Source organism: Glycine soja, chromosome 16, assembly GCF_004193775.1.
Source record: "Glycine soja cultivar W05 chromosome 16, ASM419377v2, whole genome shotgun sequence".
NCBI lineage: Eukaryota > Viridiplantae > Streptophyta > Magnoliopsida > Fabales > Fabaceae > Glycine > Glycine soja.
Window position 1 is genome coordinate 9,151,226 of NC_041017.1, and position 26,655 is coordinate 9,177,880.

General features: G+C 39.2%; 1 protein-coding gene across 1 annotated transcript; it reads left to right on the forward strand.

Annotated features, from left to right (window-relative positions):
* Positions 1 to 280: 280 nt before the first annotated feature.
* On the forward strand, positions 281 to 25,229 carry LOC114390888 (protein transport protein SEC23-like). Its single transcript, XM_028351805.1, has 12 exons — positions 281 to 1,180; positions 1,958 to 2,131; positions 3,809 to 3,970; positions 5,294 to 5,436; positions 6,446 to 6,521; positions 6,600 to 6,775; positions 6,873 to 6,954; positions 19,263 to 19,340; positions 22,680 to 22,841; positions 22,944 to 23,207; positions 23,811 to 23,915; positions 24,839 to 25,229. Exons 1-12 carry the CDS (start codon positions 446 to 448, stop codon positions 24,977 to 24,979), a joined length of 2,298 nt encoding a protein of 765 aa, XP_028207606.1. The 5' UTR covers positions 281 to 445; the 3' UTR covers positions 24,980 to 25,229.
* Positions 25,230 to 26,655: the final 1,426 nt, after the last annotated feature.

Consider the following 26,655-nt stretch of genomic DNA (forward strand, 5'->3'; position numbering starts at 1 on the left):
GACACATAAGTTATGTAAAAAAAATTTGTAATTTTAATCCAATAGAAACACATAGACACAACACCTAAGAATTATTTCTATTCTATCATATTTTTTGAGTTTGTGAATATAATGATTTCACTTCTTTATACCATGCATACAGTATAAAAAAATCATATTACACTAATATTAGTATATACAAGCCAATGCATTATAAACTAAATTTTTAAAATAAAAATGCAAACATACACTGTATATGTTTTCACTAATAATAAAGTGAATCTTTCATCCTCTTCGAAAATCACTTGTTAGTTAAGCTATGCATTAACCAACCAATCAAAATCACCCTTAGGATAAACTATTGTTCAGTCGACACTGATCAAGCATTCGCTAAGAAGAAGCAGAAGCAGAAGAACTGCACATTCCAGTGCAGCAGATCGAAACTTTTCTTCCCTTCCCTTTCACCATGGCCGAATTTCTGGATCTCGAATCCCAAGACGGCGTGCGAATGCCGTGGAACGTGATCCCTGGCACGAAGCAGGACGCCCAAAACGCCGTCGTCCCCGTCTCCGCCGTCTACACTCCCATAAAGCACTTCACCTCGATGCCGCTCCTCAACTACTCCCCTCTCCGGTGCCGCACTTGCCGCTCCGTCCTCAACCCCTTCTGCATCGTCGACTTCGCCGCCAAGATCTGGATCTGCCCCTTCTGCTTCCAACGCAACCACTTCCCCCCTCACTACGCATCCATCTCCGACGACTCCCTCCCCGCCGAGCTCTTCCCTCAGTACACCACCGTCGAATACAACTCCGACGCCGTGGGCCCCACCAATACCCCCTCCGTGCCCCCAGTCTTCCTCTTCGTCGTCGACACGTGCGTCATCGAAGAGGAGATCGGGTTCCTGCGCTCGGCGTTAGCCCAGGCCGTGGAGCTTTTGCCTGAGAACTCGCTCGTTGGACTCATTACCTTCGGGATGTTTGCTCATGTTCACGAATTAGGGTTCGGTGCGGTGCCGAAGACTTACGTTTTCAAGGGATCTAAGGATGTTACCAAGGACCAGTTGCTCGAGCAGATGAGTTTTTTCGCGAAGAAGCCGCGCCCGGCGGTCGGCGTGGTCGCTGGCGCGAGGGACGGGCTCTCTACGGAGAGTATTTCGCGGTTCCTCGTGCCGGCGTCGGAGTGCGAGTTCACTCTCAATTCGGTAATGGCTGTTGGTTTTGGTGTGTGTGTTTGGTGTGGATTTGTGTGTGCGCACGTTTGCTGCTCTCAATTTGATATTGTTAGTTGAGTGTGTAAAGCAGTGGAATGGAATGGATTTGGTTTGGACTGTATCTGTTTGGTGTTAACATGTGTGTCTGCACTTACATTTCACTCTCAATTCGGTAATGTTTGTTGAGTGTGTATAGCAGTGGAATGGAATGGACTTGGACTGTATATGTTTGATGTTAATTTGTGTGTGCTTGGCTTTCCACTTTTAATTCAGTAATGTTTGTTGAGTGTCTATTGTAGTGGGATTGAATGAATTTGGACTGTATTTGGTTTCATCACAATGCTTGATGTTGTGAGGAAATTGAAGACAAGTGTGGCTGATGCAGTCTCCATTGTAGATGCGATATGACTGCAGAGACTCCAAAAACCTTGATGTTGTGGTCAAAATCGTGGCCACAGACTGTTTTCGAAACCTTGGTATTTGGTTTTCAATTTGTGTGTGCGCACTTCACTTTCAATTCAGGAATGTTTGTTGAGTCTCTTGTAGTGAAATGAAATGAATTTGGAGTGTATAACTGTATTGGGTGTTAATTTGTCTCCACTCTCAATTTGGTAATGTTTGTTGAGAGTCTCTTGTAGTGGAATGGAATGAATTTGGACTGTATTGGTGTTAATTTGTGTGTTGAGTGTCACTTGTAGTGGAATGAAATGAATTTTGAGTGTATTTCATGTTAATTTGTGTGTGGTTTGTTTGTGGTTTGGTTGGCAGGTATTGGAGGAGCTGCAGAAGGATCCTTGGGCGGTGCCGGCGGATCAGCGGGCTGCTCGGTGCACCAGCACGGCACTGAGTATTGCGGCGAGTTTGTTGGGGGCATGTGTCCCTGGCTCTGCTGCAAGAATAATGGCATTTATTGGAGGACCAGCTACTGAAGGACCTGCTCCTGTAAGAGCTACTCATGAAGCTTGTGTAGTTATGTATAAGCTTGGCAATGTGCTATTTAATGTTGTAGTTATATATGTGGCAATATATGAGTTCTAAAATTAGTTGTTGTGGTTTTATCTGGGTAAACCATGATGAGCAAAGGAGTGATCAATGGAGTGTTTAGGCTGGTAGTGAAGGAACCTTTTAAGCAAAAAATGCTGAGGTAATGGTTAATAATTATACTTTAGTTTTGGCTTCCAAGATTTAAGGACAAGATTATACGTTAGACTTAGATCCTTCTATTCATGTCTGTATTATAGAAGGAATTCTCTCTTGTCCATTTGCTCAAAATGTGATGTCTTTCAGTCAAAGTGAAAAGATCATGGGGAAAAAAGTGTCCAATATGTGAGTAGGCATTGCAAGTTAATTCTGTGATGAATGATATTTTCTTGACTCATTGGGGGTAAAGACTGGTTAATTTGTTGGTAAGGTTGTTGAGGTGTTTTTATTGCCATAGAGCTAGAATATGATGAAGGGAGCAGAGAAGGAACTACAAAGATTAGTCATTACAGTGAGTTGTGGATGGGTGTATGGGAAATGAACTTTTAAATAGGATTTTATTGAACTTTTGAATTTGACTTTTGTGTTGAGGGTAAGGGAAAGTTGTTTTGGGCTTGTAGTTTAGAATCTTCCTTTACATTTGGAAGTTCTTTTTTGATGAAGTTATCTAGTTTTATTTTATGATGGCAGTTGTAGCTCCATTTCAGTTCATCTTATGATTTTGGAGTAGTCTGAACTGAGGTTTCTTGTGTGGGTTTTTCCTTTTTGTCCCTTCTCAGCCTTTTGGTTTCTTTTGGAGTATATCACACCCTCTGTTATACTTTCCCCCGATTCTCTTTAGCAATTTCTCTTAATCTAGATAGAAATATTTTAGTAGTTTTGGATGCATTTGCTATGTTGGCATTCACTGGCAAGTACAATGAATCCCTTTTTTTAAATGCCTCGGGAATGTCTTTAACTACTTGGTGTCCAATTTGTTGAGGTGGTGAAAAGGAGTTTGGTCACAGCAGAAAATTTTCTACAATTAAAATTAGTCTCACATCTTGTGCCATAGACAACAGGAGCCATTAATTTTGCTTTGTTGGCTTAACTGAAATCCAAATGGATGCTTAGTTTACATACCAAATCAGATCTTGAATTGTAGGTATTTGATATAGAGATATCTAACTTTCTGGACAGAAATTACCTGCATGCTAAATCCACCTATGGGTAATGTTATATTTATTGCTAGAATCGTTGTGAACGAATAAAACTAATGCACCTTCACTTAACAGCTTAAGTTTTTGTTATTGTTGGTTCATGAATCATGATTTGGTATTATAGTCTCTATGACCAAGTGACTGACATGTTTCATACGTGTTTCACACAAGTGTCTGCATCTGTGACACATCTTGGACACTCAGACATGTTGGTGCTACGTAGTCCGAGAGAGCTTCTGTATATTTAATGCCTACAAATATAAAATAAAAACATAATTGTATGAATTAACATTTACTTTCATATGAGTTGTAGGATCATGCTTTCAGGTTTTTATTTGTTTCCTTCTCTTGATACCATGGGCAAGAATGATTTCCGTCTCACTTGATTGGTTGATGGCATTAAGCTGATTCTCTCTATATGAACTATTGCATATTGCAGATTGTATCCAAACAACTTTCTGAACCGATTCGCTCTCACAAGGATCTGGATAAAGATTCTGTGCCACATTACCATAACTGTGTGAAATTCTATGATGGACTTTCGAAGCAGCTTGTTCATCAAGGCCATGTACTAGATCTTTTTGCTTGTGCTCTTGATCAGGTAATGTTCTCACTTTTATCAACTGACCCTTTCTGGTTGGTACACAGCAATTTGCCTGTTTATAAGTTGACTAATGTTTGTCTGTTTTCCACCTAAAGAACTTTTCACTGTTAAGTTTTTGTCAAGCATATAATATTTAAATGACTGTCCAACTTCCAGGTACATCCAGTGTAATCAAGAGTTTGTAATGATGGTTTAACTTGTAATTTACTTCTTCCCATTCTTGAATATATTTAATGTTCTGAAGGGGGGTATGCAGAAGTTTCTGCTGTATGTCAAACCTTGGTGCTATAACGTCCTTGCATCTTTTGTTCAATAATAATGGTTGGGTTAAGACCTTAATGAACTTTAAATATTAGTGTTGTGCTTAAACAAATGATTCAAATTGTAGCAAGAATTGCATGTTGCATATAAATTTAGTCGCTTTACTTGTACTTCTATCCAAATCATTAATGCTAGTAACCAAGAATTGGTCAAGGGACCTAGGGCACATGTAGCACTCAATGAAAAGGGCGAACAATGTATTCCATAAACATAAAGTAGCAGCAAAAAAATGTAAGGAAGATGGCTATGAAACATGCCCTTTACTGCTACAATCTTTTCATCTCTTGCTATTCTCCAGTCCTTAAAAATACTGATATCTATTATATTCTATGCTATGAAAAGAAAAGATTCCGTGGAGATGACTTTTATAACAGTTCACTTATTTTATATTATTGTTTAGAACTAGAACTAGTAAACAAAATGATGTGAAACATCTGTCTCTGAGTAGACTGATTATGATTTTTTTTTTTGCAAACATATTTTCTTTTGGCCAAGTTGATTTTTTCTTCCCCCTGTTTTCTTTTTTTAGGAGGATTCCTGATCTTTCTGGCCTGTAATCTCTTCTATTGTTATTTGTTAAATTTTAATTTTATAGAAAAGAATTGTTTCAATCATTATTCATTATTTTTAAATGAAGCTTAAGTGGTGTTTGATATTTGAGGCGATCCTGCCATTGAGCCATCAGTTTAATGCCTCTTATCATTAATAATTAGATTGTCCAAATTCATAATTCCCATATTCTGAAATCCCTGGTTGATTTTATGGATAAAATAAAAAAAAAAGTGGATCATTTTGTTAACTATGCTATCGGATTTCATTTCTGGTGAAGTTGTGTGACGCTAAGCTTTATAGTTTTAAGTGGTCTATATAGGCTGACAAATGCATTATTACTCATTTTCGATAAATGTTCATAGAAATTTTTGCATGTGGTTGTTTTACTTTGCATAATTTTCATTTATTAAAAAATATTAAATTTCTGCTCTTTACTTTATCCTCCAGGTTGGAATTGCTGAACTTAAAACAGCTGTTGAAAGAACCGGAGGCCTTGTTGTACTTGCTGAAAGTTTTGGCCATTCAGTGTTCAAGGATTCACTAAAGCGTGTTTTCCAATCGGGTGATTATGATTTGGGTCTATCTTCAAAGTAAGTCTTTAAAGATTTTCATTTTTATTTTTGTTATCTGATATACTAATATTCCTGAGTTGTGTTTCTTGTTGATGTAATAAGGATAACTCTATGCATAAATTTATTATTGCTAGTTGAGCTACTATGTTAGTTAAATACTAAATAGTATTATAGTTACATTTGTGTGATTAGTGTACAGTGTATAATTGCTTAAAATTGGAAAACAAGTTGATTTTTGTTCAAATGATAAAGAATAGAATTCTCCCCAAGGGTTTTCCCTTCACAAAGGATCTCTCCTTTCTTTTACGCAATCTATCAAATTCATTGAATGCTATCTCCCAAATCTCAATCTTATTTCTCATATTTATAACCAATTTCTTCTAACCAACCAACTAAACTCTATTCACTCTCATTATACATCCTAACAGAGAAAAAAGACCGCTGACTATATTAACATTGAATATATTATTGATGATGTAATAAAATATCATAAGTTCATAACCTTAAACTCCTATTTGTACTAATACTTAGGTCAAGCACTAGTACTACTAGTACTAGCCCCCAAGCAATCTAACAATAAAACTATTAATCCATATATCTTTTAATACTCTCTCTTAAGTTTAAGCTTGTTACAAGTTTAGTAGAAACATGCTTTCTAACCAAAAGAAAAACAGTGAATGTGAAGGAGTTAATCAGCACTTTTAGTTGTACCAGTTCCCTAAGTATACTCTGGTTCTAGCCAGCAATATATTTTGGTGCTAACCAGCATGTCCTTTGGCTTCTAACTGCCTGACTTAATTAGCTCCATTCTTTTACGTATCAGAAGAACCAAGCTCTGACACCTAGTTAGTGCTGGATAATAGACCATAAATGCTACCATGACATAGCCTTACGACAAATGTATACTATTCCAATTTCCAAGTTCTAAGACATATTAAACTCTTTTAACAGTTAGTATAGATAGCCCTGATTGTCATGTTTTCCTTTATATATTGACTTTTATTTCTTATCTAACTTCTATTCGCAGTGGAATATTTGAGATAAACTGCTCTAAGGACTTGAAAGTCCAAGGTATTATTGGCCCTTGTGCATCTCTTGAAAAGGTATGTCTTGAAGATCTCACCTCTTTCTGCTACTTATCCCCCCAACATAGATGCTTATCTGTTTCTTTGTATCTGTAGAAAGGCCCATTATGCTCAGATGTTGTTATTGGTCAAGGGGGTACAAGTGCATGGAAGATGTGTGGCCTTGACAAATCCACATCATTGTGTCTATTTTTCGACGTTGTGAGGAAGGAAACTCCTGATGCAACAATGCAGTCCACAAGCAATCAATTTTACTTCCAATTTTTGACGTAGTATGAAAACCATCTTAATCCTGCTTTGAGTAATCTTTTGCCTGTTATGGTAATGTACATAAAATATTTCTCACTCATCACAGATGTTTTGCTTCAGTTATCAGAATAACAGTGGGCAAATGAGATTACGGGTTACGACCCTTTCACGTAGATGGGTTGCTGGACCAGAAAGTATACAGGTAAGGTTTCATCTGCAACCTTTTGATTCATTATACCTGATTCTTTTGATCTGCATTCATCACTAAAACAATTTGTTTGGAGTTTTCAAATTGCAAAAGTGATAATAGTTTTGGAATGATGCACTGTACATTTTTTATTACATATATAGATTAAGAAGCAAATCAAAGCCTTTCTTTTATTTACTTTTTCTACCCGTTTCTTCCCTTGGTTAGCTTCTTGTTGGTTGGAAGCTCATTGGTTGTTTTGGGGAAATTGGTTGAGTTGATTGGTAAGTGCCTTGTCTAGATGTTGGAGTTGAAGAGAAGTTAAGACAACTGGTGAATGGGTTGATATTTAAGAACTATTTTCTTAATGTAGGTTGCTTCCTTGTATGATATGCAAATGGGCTGCTTTGCTCCTTTGGGATGAAGTATTTGTAATTTGTTCTTTTTGTGTTTGTAAATGGACTCATCATGATTCTCTTGTTTTCTAGTCATTTTTGTAGTGGATGGTTGGGAATATTTAACTGGAGCAGAGTTCTTAGGAAGTAGGGCAACCATATGGCAATAAGTTGGATTGTTGTTATAATCAATCCTGTAGTGGTGCAAAAAGTGTGTTGGGTTATATTGTAAAAGAACTGGATCAGATTCTCTCAGCACACAGAAACCGAGTTATGTATCTCCTCTCCTGAACAGATGTCTGGTAGGACTGAAGGTGATATCAGATCAATGGGTCTATTAAATATTCACAAATTTAGAATTCTCAGGAATGAACGAAAATACATAAAGTCCTGGCAATCCGAGTGGCCTGTTCTTCTTAGTTCCTCACTAATTCCATGCCTTGCTTTTTATCTTCTTTTCTTATGATTCCCCTACTGCATGATCCTGATCTCATGCCATGTGAGCAGGTTATTTCCCACCTCATTGTCAAAATGACTCTGGTGCGGCCCAAACTCTATAATCTTCTGAGTTCTGACTGTAAAATTTAGTACCCATTGGCTTCCTATACTCATGGAAAAATGGAGAAAAGATTCCAAGTAGGTGATGGTAGCTGTTGGGATCCCACATTGACCAGAGGTACGGCAAGTGTAGCCCTTATAAGGCCTGGACAGTTCCCACCTTATAAGCAGCCCTTATAAGGCCTGGACAGTTCCCACCTTATAAGCTTGTTTTGTAGAGTTGAGCTAGGTTTGAAGCCCAAATTCTATGATGGTATGAGAGTTAATCCTAAATTCTTTATTGTGGAACTTGTATTTGTCTATGCTATAGATGCTTATACCTAGGTGTGAGAGGGTGTTGTTATTGGGCCACCTGCTTTTGTCCACATACTAGATATCCAGTCCAGTCCCTAGTGTGAGGGTGTGTGTTGAGATCTCACATCAACTAGAGGTATGACTTGGACAATCCTCACTTTACAGGCTAGTTTTTGTTGGGTTGAATTACCCAAATTCTAATAATAGTATAATATAATTTATATCAGCATCAATTTGGAGTTGTTTTTTTATGGGAGGACATGGTAAATTCTCAATTAATGTTTGGAGCAATGGAGTTACTGTATTTGTGAAGTGATGACCATTGTTATTACTAATTTAGTTGTGTATTTGGGAAGCTGAGGTCATTTTTGAGGTATGATGATCCAGGACCAGGACCTCTTATCTGCTAAGAATTTAAAGGTATTTTATCCAAAAAAATGAGAGTTTGCTACAGGTTGCTTGTGTATTTGCATTGGGGAACCCTTGAGGGAAGAAGGGCTTTAAGTTAGCTTTAGTGGCTCAAGAGATGTGCAAGGTTTGAGATGTCTGATGATCTTATGGGTGTGAGTTTTATGAGGCTTGATATTCTTATTTCTTATACCAAAATTGTTGTAAATTTTATTTGTCCAGTTTTTATTTTGTCTTTATAATTGAGAATGAATTGAGCTTAATTTAACCCCCAAAAGGAGCAAGTTTACCCAGTTCAGTTTAAGGAGTACTATGGACAAGTCTGCATTTTCTCGTATATCATTTACTCTGAATCACTAGAGAAACATGAGTAGAGAGAGAAGTAACAGAGAGAGAAATAGTGGGTGGGAGAGAGTTAGGAGTAGAGGTGAGGCAAGAGTGAGGGGTAGAGTGAGCTTCCATGAGGATCCTCGACGGACACACGCCAGAAACATGGATGAACAACAGCAAGGCTACAATCGAGCAAATTGGCGGGACAAGAAGGACGTATCATCATTTTATTTCACGTGATTTTCTGAGGACATCACAGAGAAGGACCTGTGGTATCATTTCAAGAAGTGGGGTGATGTGAGGGAGATTTTCATCTCTAAGCAAAAAAACAAAAACGGCAGGAGATACGATTTTGCTAGATTCAAAGGAGTGAAGGACGCACACAAGCTAGCAAGGGAGCTGGACCAAATGGTCATCGACGGACTGAAGATGTACGTTAACATACCCAAGTATGGGAGAGACATGGCGAGGATGGTAGCGGCACAACCTAAACCACAGAGGTATGAGGAGAAACATCAAAATACAGCAGCATATTGGAGACAACCTCACGCAACACCAGCTTCGACCTCGTACGTGGCAGTGGTGGCCAGAAACAAGCGAGGGGTTGGGCAATCGAAGGAAACACACATTCAGCATCACAACCGTGTCCCCTCCCTATCATCAATACACCTTGACATATCACTGAATGACAAGAAATGGTTCAGTGAAGCTTGGGTAGGGCGGCTGAAAAACCGTGCGTGGTTTGATAGAGTTGAAGACGACCCATTGTGGGATTTCGGAGCAGACATAACTCCGAAGTACATGGGGGATGACATGGTGTTGTTACTTGGGCTTACGGATGCTAAAGCCGAAAGAATGATGCAGGAGGCACGAGAGGGAGAAGAGTCCATGTTCTACTCGTTGGAGAAATGGAATCCGAGCCTACGTATGGGTCAAAGACTAACTTGGGTCCAATGTTGGGGAATTCCTTTGCTAGCTTGGGATAAGACGTACATCCAAAAGATTGTCGCTGCTATCGGGGATTTGGTGGATGTCGATGACGATGTCGACGCAGCTCGAAGGGTGGACAGAGCACGAGTGCTCATTCGCACTCCATGGAGCCCCGCAATACAACACACGATAACTGTATACGTAGGTGGGGAGGTGTACAAGGTTCAGGTAGTGGAGAAATACAATCAAAGCATCGAGACATGCCACTGCCGGCGAAGGAGTGTTCTGTGGTCGTCGGAGGAGGTCAAGTCCGACGACAGCAGTATCAGAACGTCGGTATCAGGAATGAGACGTGCCCCATACAACGACGACGAGGCGCAAGCCATCACGGTGCCGCCAAACACGGCTGGCCGACGACGGACCTTTTCCGACTTCAGTATCAGGAGAGACGACCTCGGGACAGCGGCTATACCCAATGGTCTAACCATACACCTTAGTCCGCTGGGTAACTGCTTTAACCCGAGGGTAACGGTCACATGCATAGATAAGGACGAAGACCAGGTGGCACGTCAGGGGTTGGTGGCAAATGAGATGAGCCCAGTCAAAGAAAGGTGCAAAATGTATGGAGCACAGGCTGTCGGGAGAGTGGGTTCAAATGAGGAGGCAAACTTTTTTCACAAAAAAGGAAATATAGTAGCTGGAAAAGAAGGTGACATGGCAGTGGTGCAGGAGTTTTCTGGGGTGGAGACACGAGACTTACATCAGGATGAAGGAGTGGGTAATAGTGGGTTGGACTTTCCTATCCACACCCCCACTAAAGCAAAAGGCCATATTAGTAGCAGCCCACAACTAAAAAAGAGTGCACTCAGCAGCAACAGAGAGGATTCAAATGAGGAGGCAAACTTTTTTCACAAAAAAGGAAATACAATAGATGGAAAAGAAGATGACGTGGCAGAGGTGCAGGATTTTTCTGGGGAGGAGACACGAGATCTGCATCTGGATGAAGGAGTGGGTAATAGTGAGTTGGGCTTTCCTATCCACACCCCCACTAAACCAAAAGGCCTTATTAGTAGCAGCCCACAACTAAAAAAGAATGCACTCAGCAACAACTGGAAGATTCGGGCTCTTCAAATGAGGAACTTTGTGACACAACCTCACAATTAAAAATAACGACCATACAGTGGACCCAAAGTTCAAAAGGAATGCACACAAGTACAGCATGAAATGGTGAATGAAAAGGATGGGAAGAATCAGTTGGAGGAGGTAGCAGTTATATGGAACATGGCTCAAGAGTTGGGGGCAACATGTGAGATAGAACATGGGGAGATAATCAATAAAATAAGGGCAATGGAGGATTGAGATAGGAAGGAGGCAGAGAGATTGGGAGATAGAAGTCATACCCCATGAATATTATCTCTTACAATGTCAGAGGTTTAGGGAGGGGGATAAAATGGGCTGCAATTAGGAGAATGATCAAGGAAGAACATATTGATATGATATGTATCCAAGAGACAAAGAAGGAGAACATTGACAAGAGCATATGCCAAGCATTGTGGGGGGATGCTGAAGTGAGTTGGGAAGTGCAGCCTGCATCTAACACAGCAGGAGGGATCTTATGTATGTGGAGTGAAGAAACTTTCAAACTACAAAGCAAAGTCATTAGAGGAGGTTTTATTTTGCTGAGAGGCCAATGGCTTAAGGAGGACTAGCAAGTCCATATTGTTAGCATTTACTCACCATGTGATATTCAGAATAAAAGAATCTTATGGGAAAATATCAAGCAGCTGAGAAATTCACACAATGGGGGACTATGGTGCATTTTGGGTGATTTCAACAATGTAAGAAGTCCATCAAAGAGGCTGGATCATTGTCAGAGTGGGGAGGGGGATAATAACATTAAGGAGTTTAATGAATGAATTGATGAAATGGAGGTAGAGGATGCGCCTTGGTGGGAAGAAAATTCACTTGGTTTTGACCGAATGGATCTGCTAGAAGCAAGCTCGACAGATGAACGACAATTTACATTCATAGGAGGCAGGCACTTGTTGCATAGTGTCATAATAGCAAATGAAGTGGTGGAGGAAGCTAAGAGAAGTCAAAAACCTTGCCTTGTGTTCAAAGTTGTTACATTTAGAGAGAGATAGAGAACTGATAGAAATCATAATTGTGTTTTCATTATTGATTTGATGATTACAACAAAGGTCTATATATAGAGCAGAGTTCACAATGAGGCCTAACTCTGACTCTAACAATTACTAACTGATTCTGTTAGTAACTAACAGAATCACAGCATACTAACTAACTAAGAAGAGACAACTAATAGTAACCACAAACAGTTTTTACAACTAACTGAAAACTAACTGAATTTAAGACTTCTCTCTAACACTCCCCCCACAAGCTCAGGAGTACTAAGTACTCTGAGTTTGGAGCGGAAGTTGTAGAACAAATGCTTGCTGAGTGATTTGGTGAGTATGTCAGCAACTTGGAGTTGTGCAGGAATGTAGGAAACAACCAAAGACTTGTTCAGAACCTTTTCCCTCACAAAAAAAATGTCTAATTCCATGTGTTTCGTTCTGGAGTGAAGCACAGGGTTGTGACTAATAGCAACAGCACTTTGGTTGTCACAATAGATAACTGGAGGAGGGATGGGAACTTTGAGCTCATGGAGAAGAGACTGGAGCCATAGAACTTCAGATGCAGCATGTGCTAGGCTCCTGTATTCGGCCTCTGCACTAGATTTAGCAACCAGAGTTTGCTTTTTAGACCACCAGGACACAAGATTAGGACCAAAAAAGATACAAGCACCTGAAGTGGACCTCCTATCATCAATATCAGAGGCCCAATCTGCATCACAGAAAGCATTAATGCTGAGAGGGGCACTGGTGGTGGCAGGCAGAAGGGTGAGACCATGATCAATGGAGCCCTTTAAGTATCTTAAGATCCTTTTGACTGCACTCCAATGAGAGACCAGTGGCTGAGCGAAAAACTGACACACCTTGCTGACTGAGTATCCAAGTTCAGGTCTGGTAATTGTAGCATACTACAGGGCTCCTACAATGCTTCTGTACAGAGTGGGGTTGTCAAAGGGGTCAGCACCAGTTTTGGACAACTTAAGATTTGCAGGTAAAGGAGTGGAAATCCCTTTGCAGTCTTCCATGCCTGCTCTGTGAAGTATATCTCTAATGTATTTAGCTTGAGATAAATGAAGAGCACCAGATGGAGTAAGCTTGCATTCTATGCCCAGAAAGTACTCAAGAGTGCCAAGCTGCTTAAGAGAAAAGGTAGCATTCAACTTGTTCACAATGAGGTTAATAGCAGTGTTGGAGGAATCCGTGATGATTATATCATCTACATAAATGAGAATAAGCAGGCAGCAGCCATGTTTGTTGAATATGAGAAGAGAGGGATCACACTTGGATTGTTGAAAACCAAAGGAGATGAAAGTATTTGTCAAACTCTCATACCAAGCCCTTGGGGCTTGTTTTAAACCATATATTGCCTTGTGAAGTTTGCATACAAGAGTGGATTCACCCTGAATAAAGCCTTGAGGCTGTTGCATGTAGACATCTTCATGGAGTTGCCCATTAAGAAAGGCATTGTTGACATCAAGTTGAATAAGGGGCCATTTGGAGGTAAGAGCAATGGTGAGGACAGTTCTCACTGTGATTGGTTTCACCACTGGAGAGTAGGTGTCACTGTAATCTTGACCATATTTCTGGTTGAATCCTTTGGCGACCAAGCGTGCTTTATATTTGTGTATGGTACCATCCGGGTTCTCTTTGATCCTGAAAATCCATTTGCACCCGATGGCTCTTTTATGAGGAGGAAGAGGTACCAAGCTCCATGTTTTGTTAGCTTGAAGAGCTTGATACTCTTGTTGCATAGCTTCAGTCCAGTGGATAGATGAAAGAGCTTGCTGCACAGTGGTTGGTTCAGTGGTTGTTAGATTGATTGTGGGAAAGAGATTAGGTTTGAGATGGCCAGTTTTGGATCTTGTAAGCATATGATGGGTGTTGGTTGTAGGTGAAGGAGAGGAAGTGGGAGTGGAGTTAGGATCAATGGTGGAGGAAGCTGTGGAGGGTAAGGTTGGAGTTGGAGAGGCAGAGGCACTGATGTATGGTGAAGATGTGTGGCTGGGAAAGGTAGTTGGTGTGTTTGGTGTGAGATTGTTTGGTGTGTGAGGAGTTTGTTGGGGAATATGGTTGACAACTCCAAGGGGAGCTGCTGATGTGACTGTTTGGTTAGGAGAGCAGGTGGTAGGTGGAGTGATTTGATAAGGGAAGTGCTTCTCATTAAACAACACATCCTTGGAGATATAGATGCGGCCAGACTTATTGTCAAGACACTTGTAACCCCTGGTAGAATAGCCCAGAAAGATGCATTCTTTTGACCTGTATTGGAACTTAGGATTGTTGTAAGGGGTTAGAAGAGGATAACAAGCACAACCAAAGGCTCTGAGGAAGTTATAATCAGGAACATTATTGAATAGAACTTTGAGGGGAATGCAATGATTATGAGATGCAGGGAGTCTGTTTATGATGTACACAGCAGTATGAAAAGCATGGTCCCAGTAATGATAAGGGAGAGAGGAGTGGGAGAGTAAGGAGAGGCCCATCTCCACAATGTGCCTATGCTTTCTTTCGACCACACCATTCTGATGGTGGGTGTGAGGGCAGATAATGCGATGAATGATTCCTAACTGACTGAGATATGATGTAAAACTTCTAAATTCACCCCCCCAGTCAGATTGAATGGCTTTTATCTTAGTGTTAAGCTGTAATTCAGCTAATGCTTTGAATTGTTTGAAAATAGTAAGTGTTTCTGATTTGTCATGAAGAAAATAGACCCAAATATATTTGCTAAAAGCATCAATGAATGAGATGTAGTATTTGTAGCCCATAGAGGACTGCATGGGGGCTGGACCCCATAAATCACAATAAATTAACTCAAGAGGAGAATTATAAGTGCTTTGAGACAGTTGGGAAGGCAATCTGTGTGACTTGCCCAGACAACAAGAGATACAAAAATCAGTTTTGTTTTTATTGAATGTAGGCATATTACATGATTTCAAGACATTATTCATAGTGTCTAGATTTGTATGGCCTAGCCTGTGATGCCATTGAAAATACAAGTCATTGTGACTAGTTACAATAGAATGAACAGAATGGTGTCTAGAAGAGAGACTAGAAGTAGTTGATGACTGAGAGTGAATGGGATAAAGTCCAGCCTTGTCCAATTTTCCTTGAAGCAAGATTTGATCATTGTCCTGAGATTTCATGACAAAGTGAGATGGATGAAATTGAATGTATGCATTATTATCAGATGCAAATTTTGAAACACTGATCAGATTTTTGTTGATGCTAGGAACATGCAAAACATTATTTAAATGCAATGTATGATGAGGATGAGAAGGTGAAGGAAAAGCATAAGAGGAAATTCCAGTGACACGCAAACCTTGACCATTGCCAAGGAATATGTGCTCAAGGTGAGAAGGAGGAGGAGCAGAGCCTGGAGGAGGTTGCATGAGAGTAACATGCTGAGTAGCAGCTGTGTCAAGATTGTTGTTCATGGTAGGGTGCATGGCATAACCAGTGAAATTGGTCTGAGGTGCATATCCAGTGAAGTTGGCCTGAGGTGCTGCGTGCTGCCACTGAGGGTTACTTTGAGCCCAATTGTTGTTATTTGGTGTAGTGTTCCTTACATACTGATAAGGGTTGCCATGAACATAAGGTTGATTGCTTCCATAAGCAGCATTAAACCTGTGATAACAGTAGGAAGCATCATGGCCTGTGCGATGACAGACTTGACACTGAACAGTGGAACGACCCCCACGACCACCACGATTGCCACGGCCATTTCTTCCTCCACGGCCTCTAGATTGATTGTTGTTCTTGAAATTGTTGTTTTGAGAGTCGTAATTGCCTGAATTTGAGTTCCCAGTTGTCCAATTGGCTTGAGGAGCAATCTGGGTTTCTGTCGCAGAATTAGGGTTCACAGAATTGGGGGTTTTTGAATTTGGCTGAGATTGAGTAAAATTGAGGGATGCAGCTTCTTCAGTGATACGCGCCTTGTCCAATCGCTGCTCATGAGCCAGAAGAAGGGCCCTAATTTCCTCTAAATCAAACCATTCGATCTTTGAGTTGATTAGGGTTACGAGACTTTCAAATTCATTAGGAAGACCTTCAAGAATCACATCAAGTTGATCTTGAAGGGAAACAGACTCACCAATTGATGTCAACGAATCTGAAATGTGTTTGATTTTTGCCAAGAATTCAGAAATTGAAGATGATCCTTTCTTCGTGGTGCGTAGCTGAGTTCGCAATTGTCGCGCCTGAGCCTTGGTTTTCGATTGAAAGGATTGATGGATATTTTCCCAGAGTTGGAATGTGTGCTTGCAACCAATGACAGAAGGAAGAATGGCAGGGGAAAGAGATGATTGCAGCCATGCTAAGAGGAGCTGGTCCTGTAATTCCCAATTGCTGAAAGCTGGGTTTTCAATATTGGCAAGGCGATCGTGTTCCGAAGCGTATTGAGGAGGTATCTCAGGAGTGACACAGAAACGATGAAGGCGATGAGCCCTTAGGACTGGTTCAATCTGTTGCAGCCATACAAGATAGTTTGTTGCATCTAATTTGACAGAAATCTTGTAGTTGAAAGAAGATAGAGGTGTGATTGTTGAGTTGGGTGTCGCCAAGATTGGTGGTGTACGAGGTGTGTGAGGTTGGGAATCCATTGAAGAAGGGAAGATTCAGAGGAAAGAGGAAAGAGGAAAGAAAAGGAGGATCTTGCCACGCTTGTGGAAGAATCAGAAGGCTCTTGATACCATGTTACATTTAGAGAGAGATAGAGAACTGATAGAAATCATAATTGTGTTTTCATTATTGATTTGATGATTACAACAAAGGTCTATATATAGAGCAGAGTTCACAATGAGGCCTAACTTTGACTCTAACAATTACTAACTGATTCTGTTAGTAACTAATAGAATCACAGCATACTAACTAACTAAGAAGAGACAGCTAATAGTAACCACAAACAGTTTTTACAACTAACTGAAAACTAACTGAATTTAAGACTTCTCTCTAACAAAAGTTGATTATGAGAAGGCATATGACTCAGTTTCATGGGAGTTTTTGAAATACATGATGAGAAGGATGGGTTTTTGCCCCAAATGGATCCAATGGATTGAGGGGTGCTTATCATCTGCGGCTGTTTCGATTCTGGTGAATGGGAGTCCTCTTGAGGACCTTTGACCTTGCATCAGGTCTCAAAATTAACTTTGCAAAAAGCAGTTTTGGAGCAATTGGTATGCCAGAATCGTGGAAGCAAAATGCAGCTGATTTCTTGAATTGTAGCCAGTCCATTCCTTTTGTTTACTTGGGGATACCCATTGGGGCAAACCCAAGGCGGTGTCAACTGTGGGATCCCATCATCAATAAGTGTGAGAGGAAATTAGCAAACTGGAAGCAAAGACATCTTTTGGGGGAGAGTTACTCTTATACAGTCAGTCTTAACATCTATTCCCATTTATTTTTTCTCATTTTTCAGGCTTCCTAGAAGGGTGGTGGAAAGGTTGGAGTGCATACAACGCAGATTTCTTTGGGGTGGTGGACTTGACCAAAACAAGATTGCTTGGGTCAAATGGGAGACAATTTGTCTTCCAAAAGAAAAAGGGGGGTTGGGAATCAAGGACATCAACAACTTCAACCTTGCACTGCTTGGCAAATGGAAATGGAGTTTATTCCAAAATCATAGAGAATTATGGGCTAGGGTATTGGAGTCAAAGTATGGTGGTTGTAGGAGCTTAGATGAAGCATCACGAGATACTAATGATTCCATATGGTGGAGGGATTTAAAAATGGCTCTTCACCATCCGCAACAGGAAAATGCTTTTCATAATGGAATGGTGTGGAGGGTGGGGTGTGGTGATAGAATTAAGTTATGGGAGGATAGGTGGATTGATGGTGAGGCAACATTACTAGCCAAATACCCTAGGTTATACCTCAATTCCTGCCAACAGAATCAGCTCATTCAGCAGATGGGAGCTCATAAAGACACAGGGTGGGAGTGGGATTTCAAATGGAGGAGACACTTGTTTGACAGTGAATTAACTATGGCTGCTAGTTTCCTAAATGATGTGGTAGGCAGCCAAATTCAACCTAATAGAAGGGATGATTGGGCTTGGAAACCAGATCCAAGTGGCCAATATTCAGCAAAAAGTGCCTATGATGTGTTGAAGGGAGATCTAACAAAGGGGAATGATGATGCAGTTTTCGAAGAACTATGGAAGCTAAGGATCCCAACCAAAGTTTTAGTTTTTGCATGGAGATTACTTAGAGATAGACTGCCAACTAAAGTAAATTTGCGAAGGTGACAGGTGGAAATTAATGATTCAAGATGCCCATTTTGTAGGAGCATAGAGGAGAATGCAGCACACTTATTCCTTCACTGCAGCAAAATTCTCCCTATATGGTGGGAATCTATGTCATGGGTGAATATTCTTAGTGCTTTTCTGCAGAACCCAAGGCAACATTTCTCCCAACATGTGACTGCTGTGGCTGACGGAATTCGGGCTAATAGGTGGAGGTGTTGGTGGTTGGCTTTTACATGGTCTATATGGCTGCTGAGGAACAAGATCATTTTCTCCAATGACACCTTCAATGGCAATAAATTGATGGAGGATGCTATATTCTTATTGTGGACATGGCTTCGAAATTTCGAGAAAGATTTTGTAATTCATTATAATCATTGGTCATCTAATCTTAGAGATGCTTTTGTGTATTAGCCGAGGGTAGAAGCCATAGGTTTCTGGTAGCTTTATAATACTGTTACTTCCCAGATTTTGGTTCCCATCGAGACTGTTGTTAGTCTGATTTATGGAACCAATTGACTGGATCTTTATGTAATCATTGTACCTCTGGTACTTGGATATATATATATATATATATCTTTGCTGACCAAAAAAAAAAAAGGAGTACTATGGCTATATGCTAAGATGATGTGCGATCTTAACACACCCTTTGCTGCTTGGATTGGATATTTGGAGCATGTAGTTTGTTGGATTAGACATTGCAGGTGGCCCATTGTTAACGCTGGATAAGTTTTGATACCATGTCCAATACCAAGTTATAAGTAACTGAGTTTAACTAAAAGCTAGCTTGAGATGAGGTGGGGGTGTTCCTCAAAGCTAGTTGTAGAGTAGTTTGCCCATATACCTAGACGATGTGGGGTCTTCAAAGCCTTTTATGTGTGATAATCAGTGCTTATGGTGGTTTGCTGTTTCATGAGATGAATTTTCAAGTAACTTGAGTACTCTATTCCTTTCTTGAAATTATAAAAATTTATTCATTCATTGTTTATTTTCTGAAATTTTTCAATGTTTCTATATCATGTATGTCTAAAATGTAGGACTTGATTGCTGGATTTGACCAAGAAGCAGCTGCTATAGTCATGGCACGCCAAGTCTCTTTTAAAATGGAAACAGAGGTTAGTGCTGGATGTTTCCTTCACTTATGTTGTATTTGGATAAATGTATCAACCTGCTGTGTGCGTGTGTGTGGAAGGGATCCACTTATTGCTGAAGTCATGAACATTTACTTTGCTTCATAATTTTTTGTTGAATAAAAATTTAATATACCTTATTGTTGAATTACGAAATATTATCTTGACCCTGCATATTAAATTTTTGATAAATCACACATTCATGGGTGTTAGAGATTATGTAAATATTTTAATTGGTGATATTATGAGCCCTATCTAATTATGGCAAATCGGTAATTAGGATAACTGTTATCCATTGTATTTATGTCTCCCATTATAAATAAAGTCCTCCGGTGAGTATATTGGACACATGTATTTGTCTCTTTCTGCATGGTTTGTCCTTGGTGATTTTTTTACTTCTGGAAACTGTATTCCTTCTCCAGTTTCTGGTCTCAGTCTTCGTTCCTGGCCATGTGCCTCATTCCAGCTGCCCTTTTTCTCCTGTTCAGATGTTTAGCACTATTCCCTGCTCTGACCACTTTTTCAATGTGTTTTCTGGACATCATCACTAGGATCAACATTGTTGTCCCTGGGAGTTTCGTGGCCATTTGGGCTGTGACATGCTTATATGTGCATCTAGGCTGTGACTTCCTCCTCACTGCATTGTCAGCCATGTGTGGCTGTGTGGGTCATTTTTTTCTGGCCTTTGCTAATGCGGCCAGACTTATCTCTGCTTGCTCATGTCTGATCTGTGTTTACTTTGTCTGTTTGGGGTCTTGCACCACTCTTCTCTTCACTTTTGGGGCTGTTGGTTTATTTTCTCCTAGGTTTGCTGATGCTGACCCATGGTGGGTTTTACTTCTACATCTGGATGCCCTCCCAAGGCTGAGATGATTATTTTTACCAACTATGTTAGTGTTCTGTTGTATATTGACAAGTTGGACAATCCATTATACCTGGGTTTTGACTTCAAGCTTTGGCTCAACAGACAGGATCACAAGATTATTTTGACCACCTCACCATGAAGCCCAATTTTGTTGTAGTTGCTAATCTCCCCGAGTGGAATAAGATCAATGACGAACTTTGTAGCATAATCAAATTCACTATTCATTCCTCTTGGATGCATATTCTTCACGCTCACGAGACATGTGGAATTATTGGGGAGTGTCATAAGGTTTGTATGGGGTTTGCCAAAACCTCATAAGTATTATTGCCCCCTGACGACTTTATTCCTATGGTTGATTATTTAGGCAAAATTCTATTGCACTTCATGACTTTAATGAACTCCTGCTACCTGTTGATACCCCTGCCAAGTGGCATGGGCAGCGTCTTTTTCATGCTGTGGGCTTTGTATGTGCCCTTTTGAACTGTATATCTGGTCCATCCTGTTGGATGAACCAGCCAAATCAACTGGTGATTGTGAACATGACTCTGGTCAGTTGATTCTTCTGCTATGGTTATGGGTCACCTGGGCAGCCCATTCCCATTCTCATTTCCAAGCCCAAAGACCTACAATTCTATTCCCACAGGTCCAAAGTGAAAGGAGGCGCCAATGAGGCGAGTCAGAGAAACAATTAGAGGAAAGAGAAATGGGATTTCCAAGCCCATATACGTATTGGGCTATGGGATTTCCTCCATATCGGGGAGATTATGCTCTTATTTTCCTCTTAAGAACACTTTCAGTTTAGTTCAATAATACTGTCTCCCTCTTGGATAGGAATTGATCTTATCACTTGGTCTCTGATAACAGTGACTGTGTCTCACAAACCAGGAAAATCATGTTCAAGTTTGAAAATGCTTTCTCCTTGAATAAGTGGATCCCCTCCATGTGTGTGCAACTTAATTTACAGAACTAAAAATGCATTATAATTAATTACTGCATGTTATAGATATAGATACCACATTCAGAAAAAGTATGTATGGAAGTATTTTGAAATTATTCTGTTAATTGAAATTTTAAAATAAAATTGTGCAAGAGGAAAAAAAATCCAACAACATTGAGTTTACCCAGCTAATAACTACATTACCGCATGAAAAGTGGCATGGGGTTTCCTTTTTTTTCACCACTGGAGTTGAAACCGCCACCAAAACCACCACCGTGACTAGATCCTCCATGGAAATTAGAAAAACTTTCAGGTTCCTGTTTGTTTGGGACTGTTTGAGCTTGCGTGTAGTTGATAGAGGGAGATTCAGAGAGAGATTGTTTGAACTTGTTCAAACAAGTTTCATGAGTGAGAAGAAGCACTTCAACCTGTATGATAGGCTGAGGTTCAAACTTACTCTCAATGATCACAATGATCGAGTGATAATCTGAAGAGAGACCTTCAAGGATAGAATCGATATCCTCCTGAAGCATAATTGGACTTCCTACTGAAGCAAGGGAATCATAAATGGCTGTGATCTGCGACAGATACTCATGCATCGACTTGACTCCAAGCGTCATAGATCGGAGCTGTGTTTGAAGCTGACGTGCAGTTGCTCACGTTTGCTTATGGAAATAATCGTGAATCCGCTTCCAGACTTTGTATGAATGAGCGCATCCGAGCACTCGAGAGAGAATCAGCATAGAGAGCATTGATTGAAGCCACGTTAGGAGAACTTTATCCTGTTGCTCCCACATTTCATACTCAGGATTTTCTATTCCTGCTTCCGATCATCTTGAGAAAGAAATCATAACGGAATCTGAGGATTGACTACAAATCACTGAAGGCAATGAGATTTAATAATCGGCTCAACTTGTTGACGCCAGAGAAGAAGAGTTGAATCATCGAGTTTGTGTGAAATTGAGTTAGGAAAGGAGGAGGTAGTGAGAAACGCATTCTGTTGAGAAGCCATGGAAGATCTCACCAAGCTCTGGATACCATATTAGATATCTAACAGAATCATAAAAGAGATAAGAGAGATATTTGAGAGAGAGAGAGAAAGTCAGTAAAGAGAAGGGTAAAATGATATTAAGCCACTGAACTCCGTAGTACAGTTTGGTATATGTAGGCTAGAAAAGTTAGTTATAACAACTAACTAACAAACTCAAGTAGTAAACTAACTCACTTTAACCGAGAGTGCAGTTGAATACTGCAACTCTCTGTACATTACTCTAATAAAAAGAAACAAGAACTACAGTGAATTGAAACCCATTATACTTTTGTATAGTTGAAAAGTACATTGACATAAAGAATCAAGAGTCTCAGAAGTATTCTTTGCCACTTGATACACATGACACACAGTCACACACCTGTAGTGGTGAGAACTGAGAACCTGCTTATCTCTTTCTCACTTATCTGCTTGATTTGGTTTTGTGCTCTTTTAATGTTGTAATGTTTTGTAATGATGTGATTCTGGAATCAGGCTGAATTCGATCCTATCAGATGGTTGGACAAGGCATTGATAAATTTGTGTTCTCGGTTTGGGGAATTTCAAAAAGACACTCCATCTTCTTTCAGTTTGTCTCCCAGGTTGTCAATATTCCCTCAATTTATGTTTCATTTACGACGCTCTCAATTTGTTCAGGTATGTGTTGTGTATTGTCGGAGCTATATAAGTTTGTGATATTTGCCAGTGATATTTGGTACTTCAATGTTTACTTATTTTCCTTAATTATATTTATCACAGGTCTTTAACAACAGCCCAGATGAGACTGCTTACTTTAGAATGATACTGAACCGTGAAAATGTTACAAATTCTGTTGTCATGGTTCAGCCTTCGTTGATTTGTTATTCATTCCATGCTGGTCCTGAACCAGCTCTTCTTGATGTTGCGGCCATTGCGGCAGATAAGATCCTGCTTTTGGATTCATTTTTCACTGTTGTCATTTTTCATGGTTCAACCATTGCTCAGTGGCGTAAGGCTGGATATCATAATGAACCGGAACATCAGGTATTCTTTGAAAATGCTATAGCTAATCTCAGAATAGTTATTCTATTTAGTTTTGTTCTGAGGTTTTTGTTGGAGAATTACAGTATCCAACTAATAGGGTCAATATATCACCAAGAAAGTGTAAGATTAATCATTGGTGAAATTGTTTCAGTATTTTTGTTAATTTCAGTGTTCTGGACAAATTATTGTAGATTATGGGCTTTACTTGATCATATTGGTTTAAGATTAAATTCAGTAAGGTGCTTGGGCTTAAGTTTATATTTTCAGGTATAGGGTTATGTTTGCTGCATTGCAAGGTTTTAATAAATATGGCAGCTCCTTGGCTGCAGTTGGGAATCAGTTTTATACTACTTGAGCCTTATTTTATTTTCTGATTTTTTGTCATTCATGTCTTAACTCTTGAATGCAAAATCCAATATCCGTGCTATGGCCTGTGTCAAACCAACTTGATAATTGGAGTTGGTCTTCGGACACCATTCCCAGTTCTTTGTAAGCTTCTATCAGTGTTTTCTTGAGGTCATAATGTCTGGAATTTGCACTGCGTCACCAATGCTCTTACCTTCACTTTGACAATATATTTTATTAAGTCACTATATTTTGCAGGCATTTGCTCAATTGCTACTAGCTCCTCATGATGATTCAGATTTAATAATAAAGGAGAGATTTCCTGTGCCTCGCCTGGTTGTTTGTGATCAGCATGGCTCTCAGGTTACCCTCTATTCCTTCTTACCACTGATCATCTGGTAATACAAATATACAATAGAGTTGGCTTGCTTGCTACTGTTGTTTATTCATTGCTACTAACTAATTACCCTTTTCATTGTTTTTTCATAAAACATCTTCCCGGAATTATTTTTCTCAATTTTTTCTTTTCGTTTTCCTCTTTTTGTATTTCACTCAGCACTTCTGTACATGTACACCCACTAAGAACTCCAAGTATTCTCAATTTTTTCTTGTCTTTCTCCCCGAAATATCATAATTTCTTTTAATAATTTATGCAGTTGTAATAATAAGAATTATAATTTAAAGGATATATTATGAATTTTCTACCTGTTTAAATATATGCATTTCTAAATTTGCTATGTACTTTCTAGGTTCTCCATGGCTTGGATTGATTGCTTTCAATAATAGACTCTTACATACAAATTAAAATTTTCTTAAGGTTAAGCATGCTTGTCAATCATTGGACCTCTTTCACACACTGACAACATTATAATGAATTGCAGCTTTGTTCATTTGCTTTAAGTAACTGATGTATAAACCCTTCCTAGCCACTCAGAGGTCCAATGATTGACTAGCTTGCATTAAAATTTATGGGTGAGGAAGAACTTTTCATGCCCTGGTTTTCTGTGGGTAATGGTTTCCTTAAGATCCAAAGCAAGGAAAAAAAAGACAATTCACCTATCAGTTTTTTTATCGAAGGCCTTCACTAAGCAAATTGTTTATACGTGCTCAGAATAATTCAGTTATTTTGTTCCTTGGAATATGGCTGTAATTTAAGATGTGGCCCATATGCTTTGAACTGGCTTTATGCATATTTGTATTTTTCTAGTTTGACTTTCTCCATTTGTTTTCTGTTAATCTAAGATGTCTGATGTTCCTGTACTGATGTCCATGTTAATCACGTGCAGGCTCGATTTCTACTAGCAAAGTTAAACCCTTCTGCTACTTATAACACTGAATCTTATAATCCTGGAGGGGATATTATCTTTACCGATGATGTTAGCTTTGAGGTCTTCCTGGATCACTTACAGAGATTAGTAGTTCAATAAAATTACAGTTTTACCTTGGACTTTTTATGTAAAATTTTCCTTCGATTGCTGCTTGTACATTACCTTCATTTTAGTATGCTGTTATAATTTCCAATTTTGTGCAAAATGTTGTAATTATTTGGAATCATGCATTCTCAAATCGATGACATGAGTATTAAATCTATTGTCTAGTTTTGTGACAGGTGGAATATTGTTTGGTGGTTGCACAGTTTTATAAATACTATTGATTATAAAATCACGAGTCATTAAGACACGGAATCCACAAATTTGTATAATCTCCAACAATTTTCAATCATTAATGTCATGCTTGGTTTAGAGAACGGAAATAGAAGTTTTTTTTTTTTTTTTTTAATTATTAAGGTGTAAGGTGTGAGACTTACATGAAACACAATTTCTTCTGCATTTCTCTCCTTCTCCCTTCAACCAAATAGTCTAAGGGAGGTTGTAATTAAAAGGGTGTGTTAAAAAATATGTTGTTGGCATGTTTCTTAAATTAAAAAAGGTGTGGTCTTCTCATGTTGAAGGAAAGGAGTGGGATGTTGGAAGAAAATGGATTGGACTCTACCCATCACACAAGGCTCTACTCATTAAGATTACTTCCACAATAGGTTGTTTCTTCGTAAATCTCAAGCACCACCCCCATTTTTTATTATTTGGAATGTAAAATTATATTCTGGATTATCCTTTCAGAAATTAAAAGAGGGTCATACATGAAATTTATGGGGGTGAAGGAAAAAACAGCCTTGGCTATGTTAGGCCAGGGTCCAAAACCTATGATAATTGAATCGTGTCTTGAATCATTTATCTTGTGTTTAGATGAAGCATAGGAGGAGAATTCATTTTTTTCAAGGAATTTAAAATGATTCATGATAAAATAACTTATTTGGATAGAATATTTGAAATGAGATTTAATTTATGGTATTTTTATGAATAATTTTGATTGACTAAAATAGTGGAATTTCAAATTCTCTCAAAATATAGAATTTAAATTTTTTTCCGGAGATACTCACTTTAACTCACATTCTTGTTCGTAACTCTTTTTTGTTCAACACTCACAATTACGGGTGACCAAAGTTTTTATAGCCAATATCGACATAAGTTGTTTTTCACTGACGTTAGTCGAGGTTTTTTCCGTTAGAATTTTTTTGTATGATGTCAACTAAAGTTATTTTTTGCTGATATCGGCTAAGATTTTTTAGGTGATATTGATTAGGGTTATTTTCTCATTGGCGTCATTCAGGGAAATTTTTGCTAATGTTGACCAAGGATTTTTTTGGCCGTTGTCATCCAGGTTTTTTCAGTTGATGTTGACCAATGATTTTTTTTGCCGACGTTGGCTAAATTTTTTCTACTGACATCGGTCATGACTAACTTTTGAGCAAACACCTATTAGGGTTTTTCAGTTGACATTAGCTAGGTTTTTCCAGCCAACATTAGCCAAAGTTATTTTTAGCCAATATCGGTTAAGGTTATTTTTTAGCCGATGTTAGCTAGGGTGTTTTGGCTGATGTCAACTAGATTTTCTTAGCCGACGTTGGTTAGAATTTTTTTGCTGACATCGACTAGGGTTTTCTGGCTGACATTAGCCAGAGCTATTTCTTAACCACATTAGCTAGGTTTTTTGGTTGATGTTGACTAGGATTTTTTTTGCTAACACCAGCTAGGTATTTTTGACC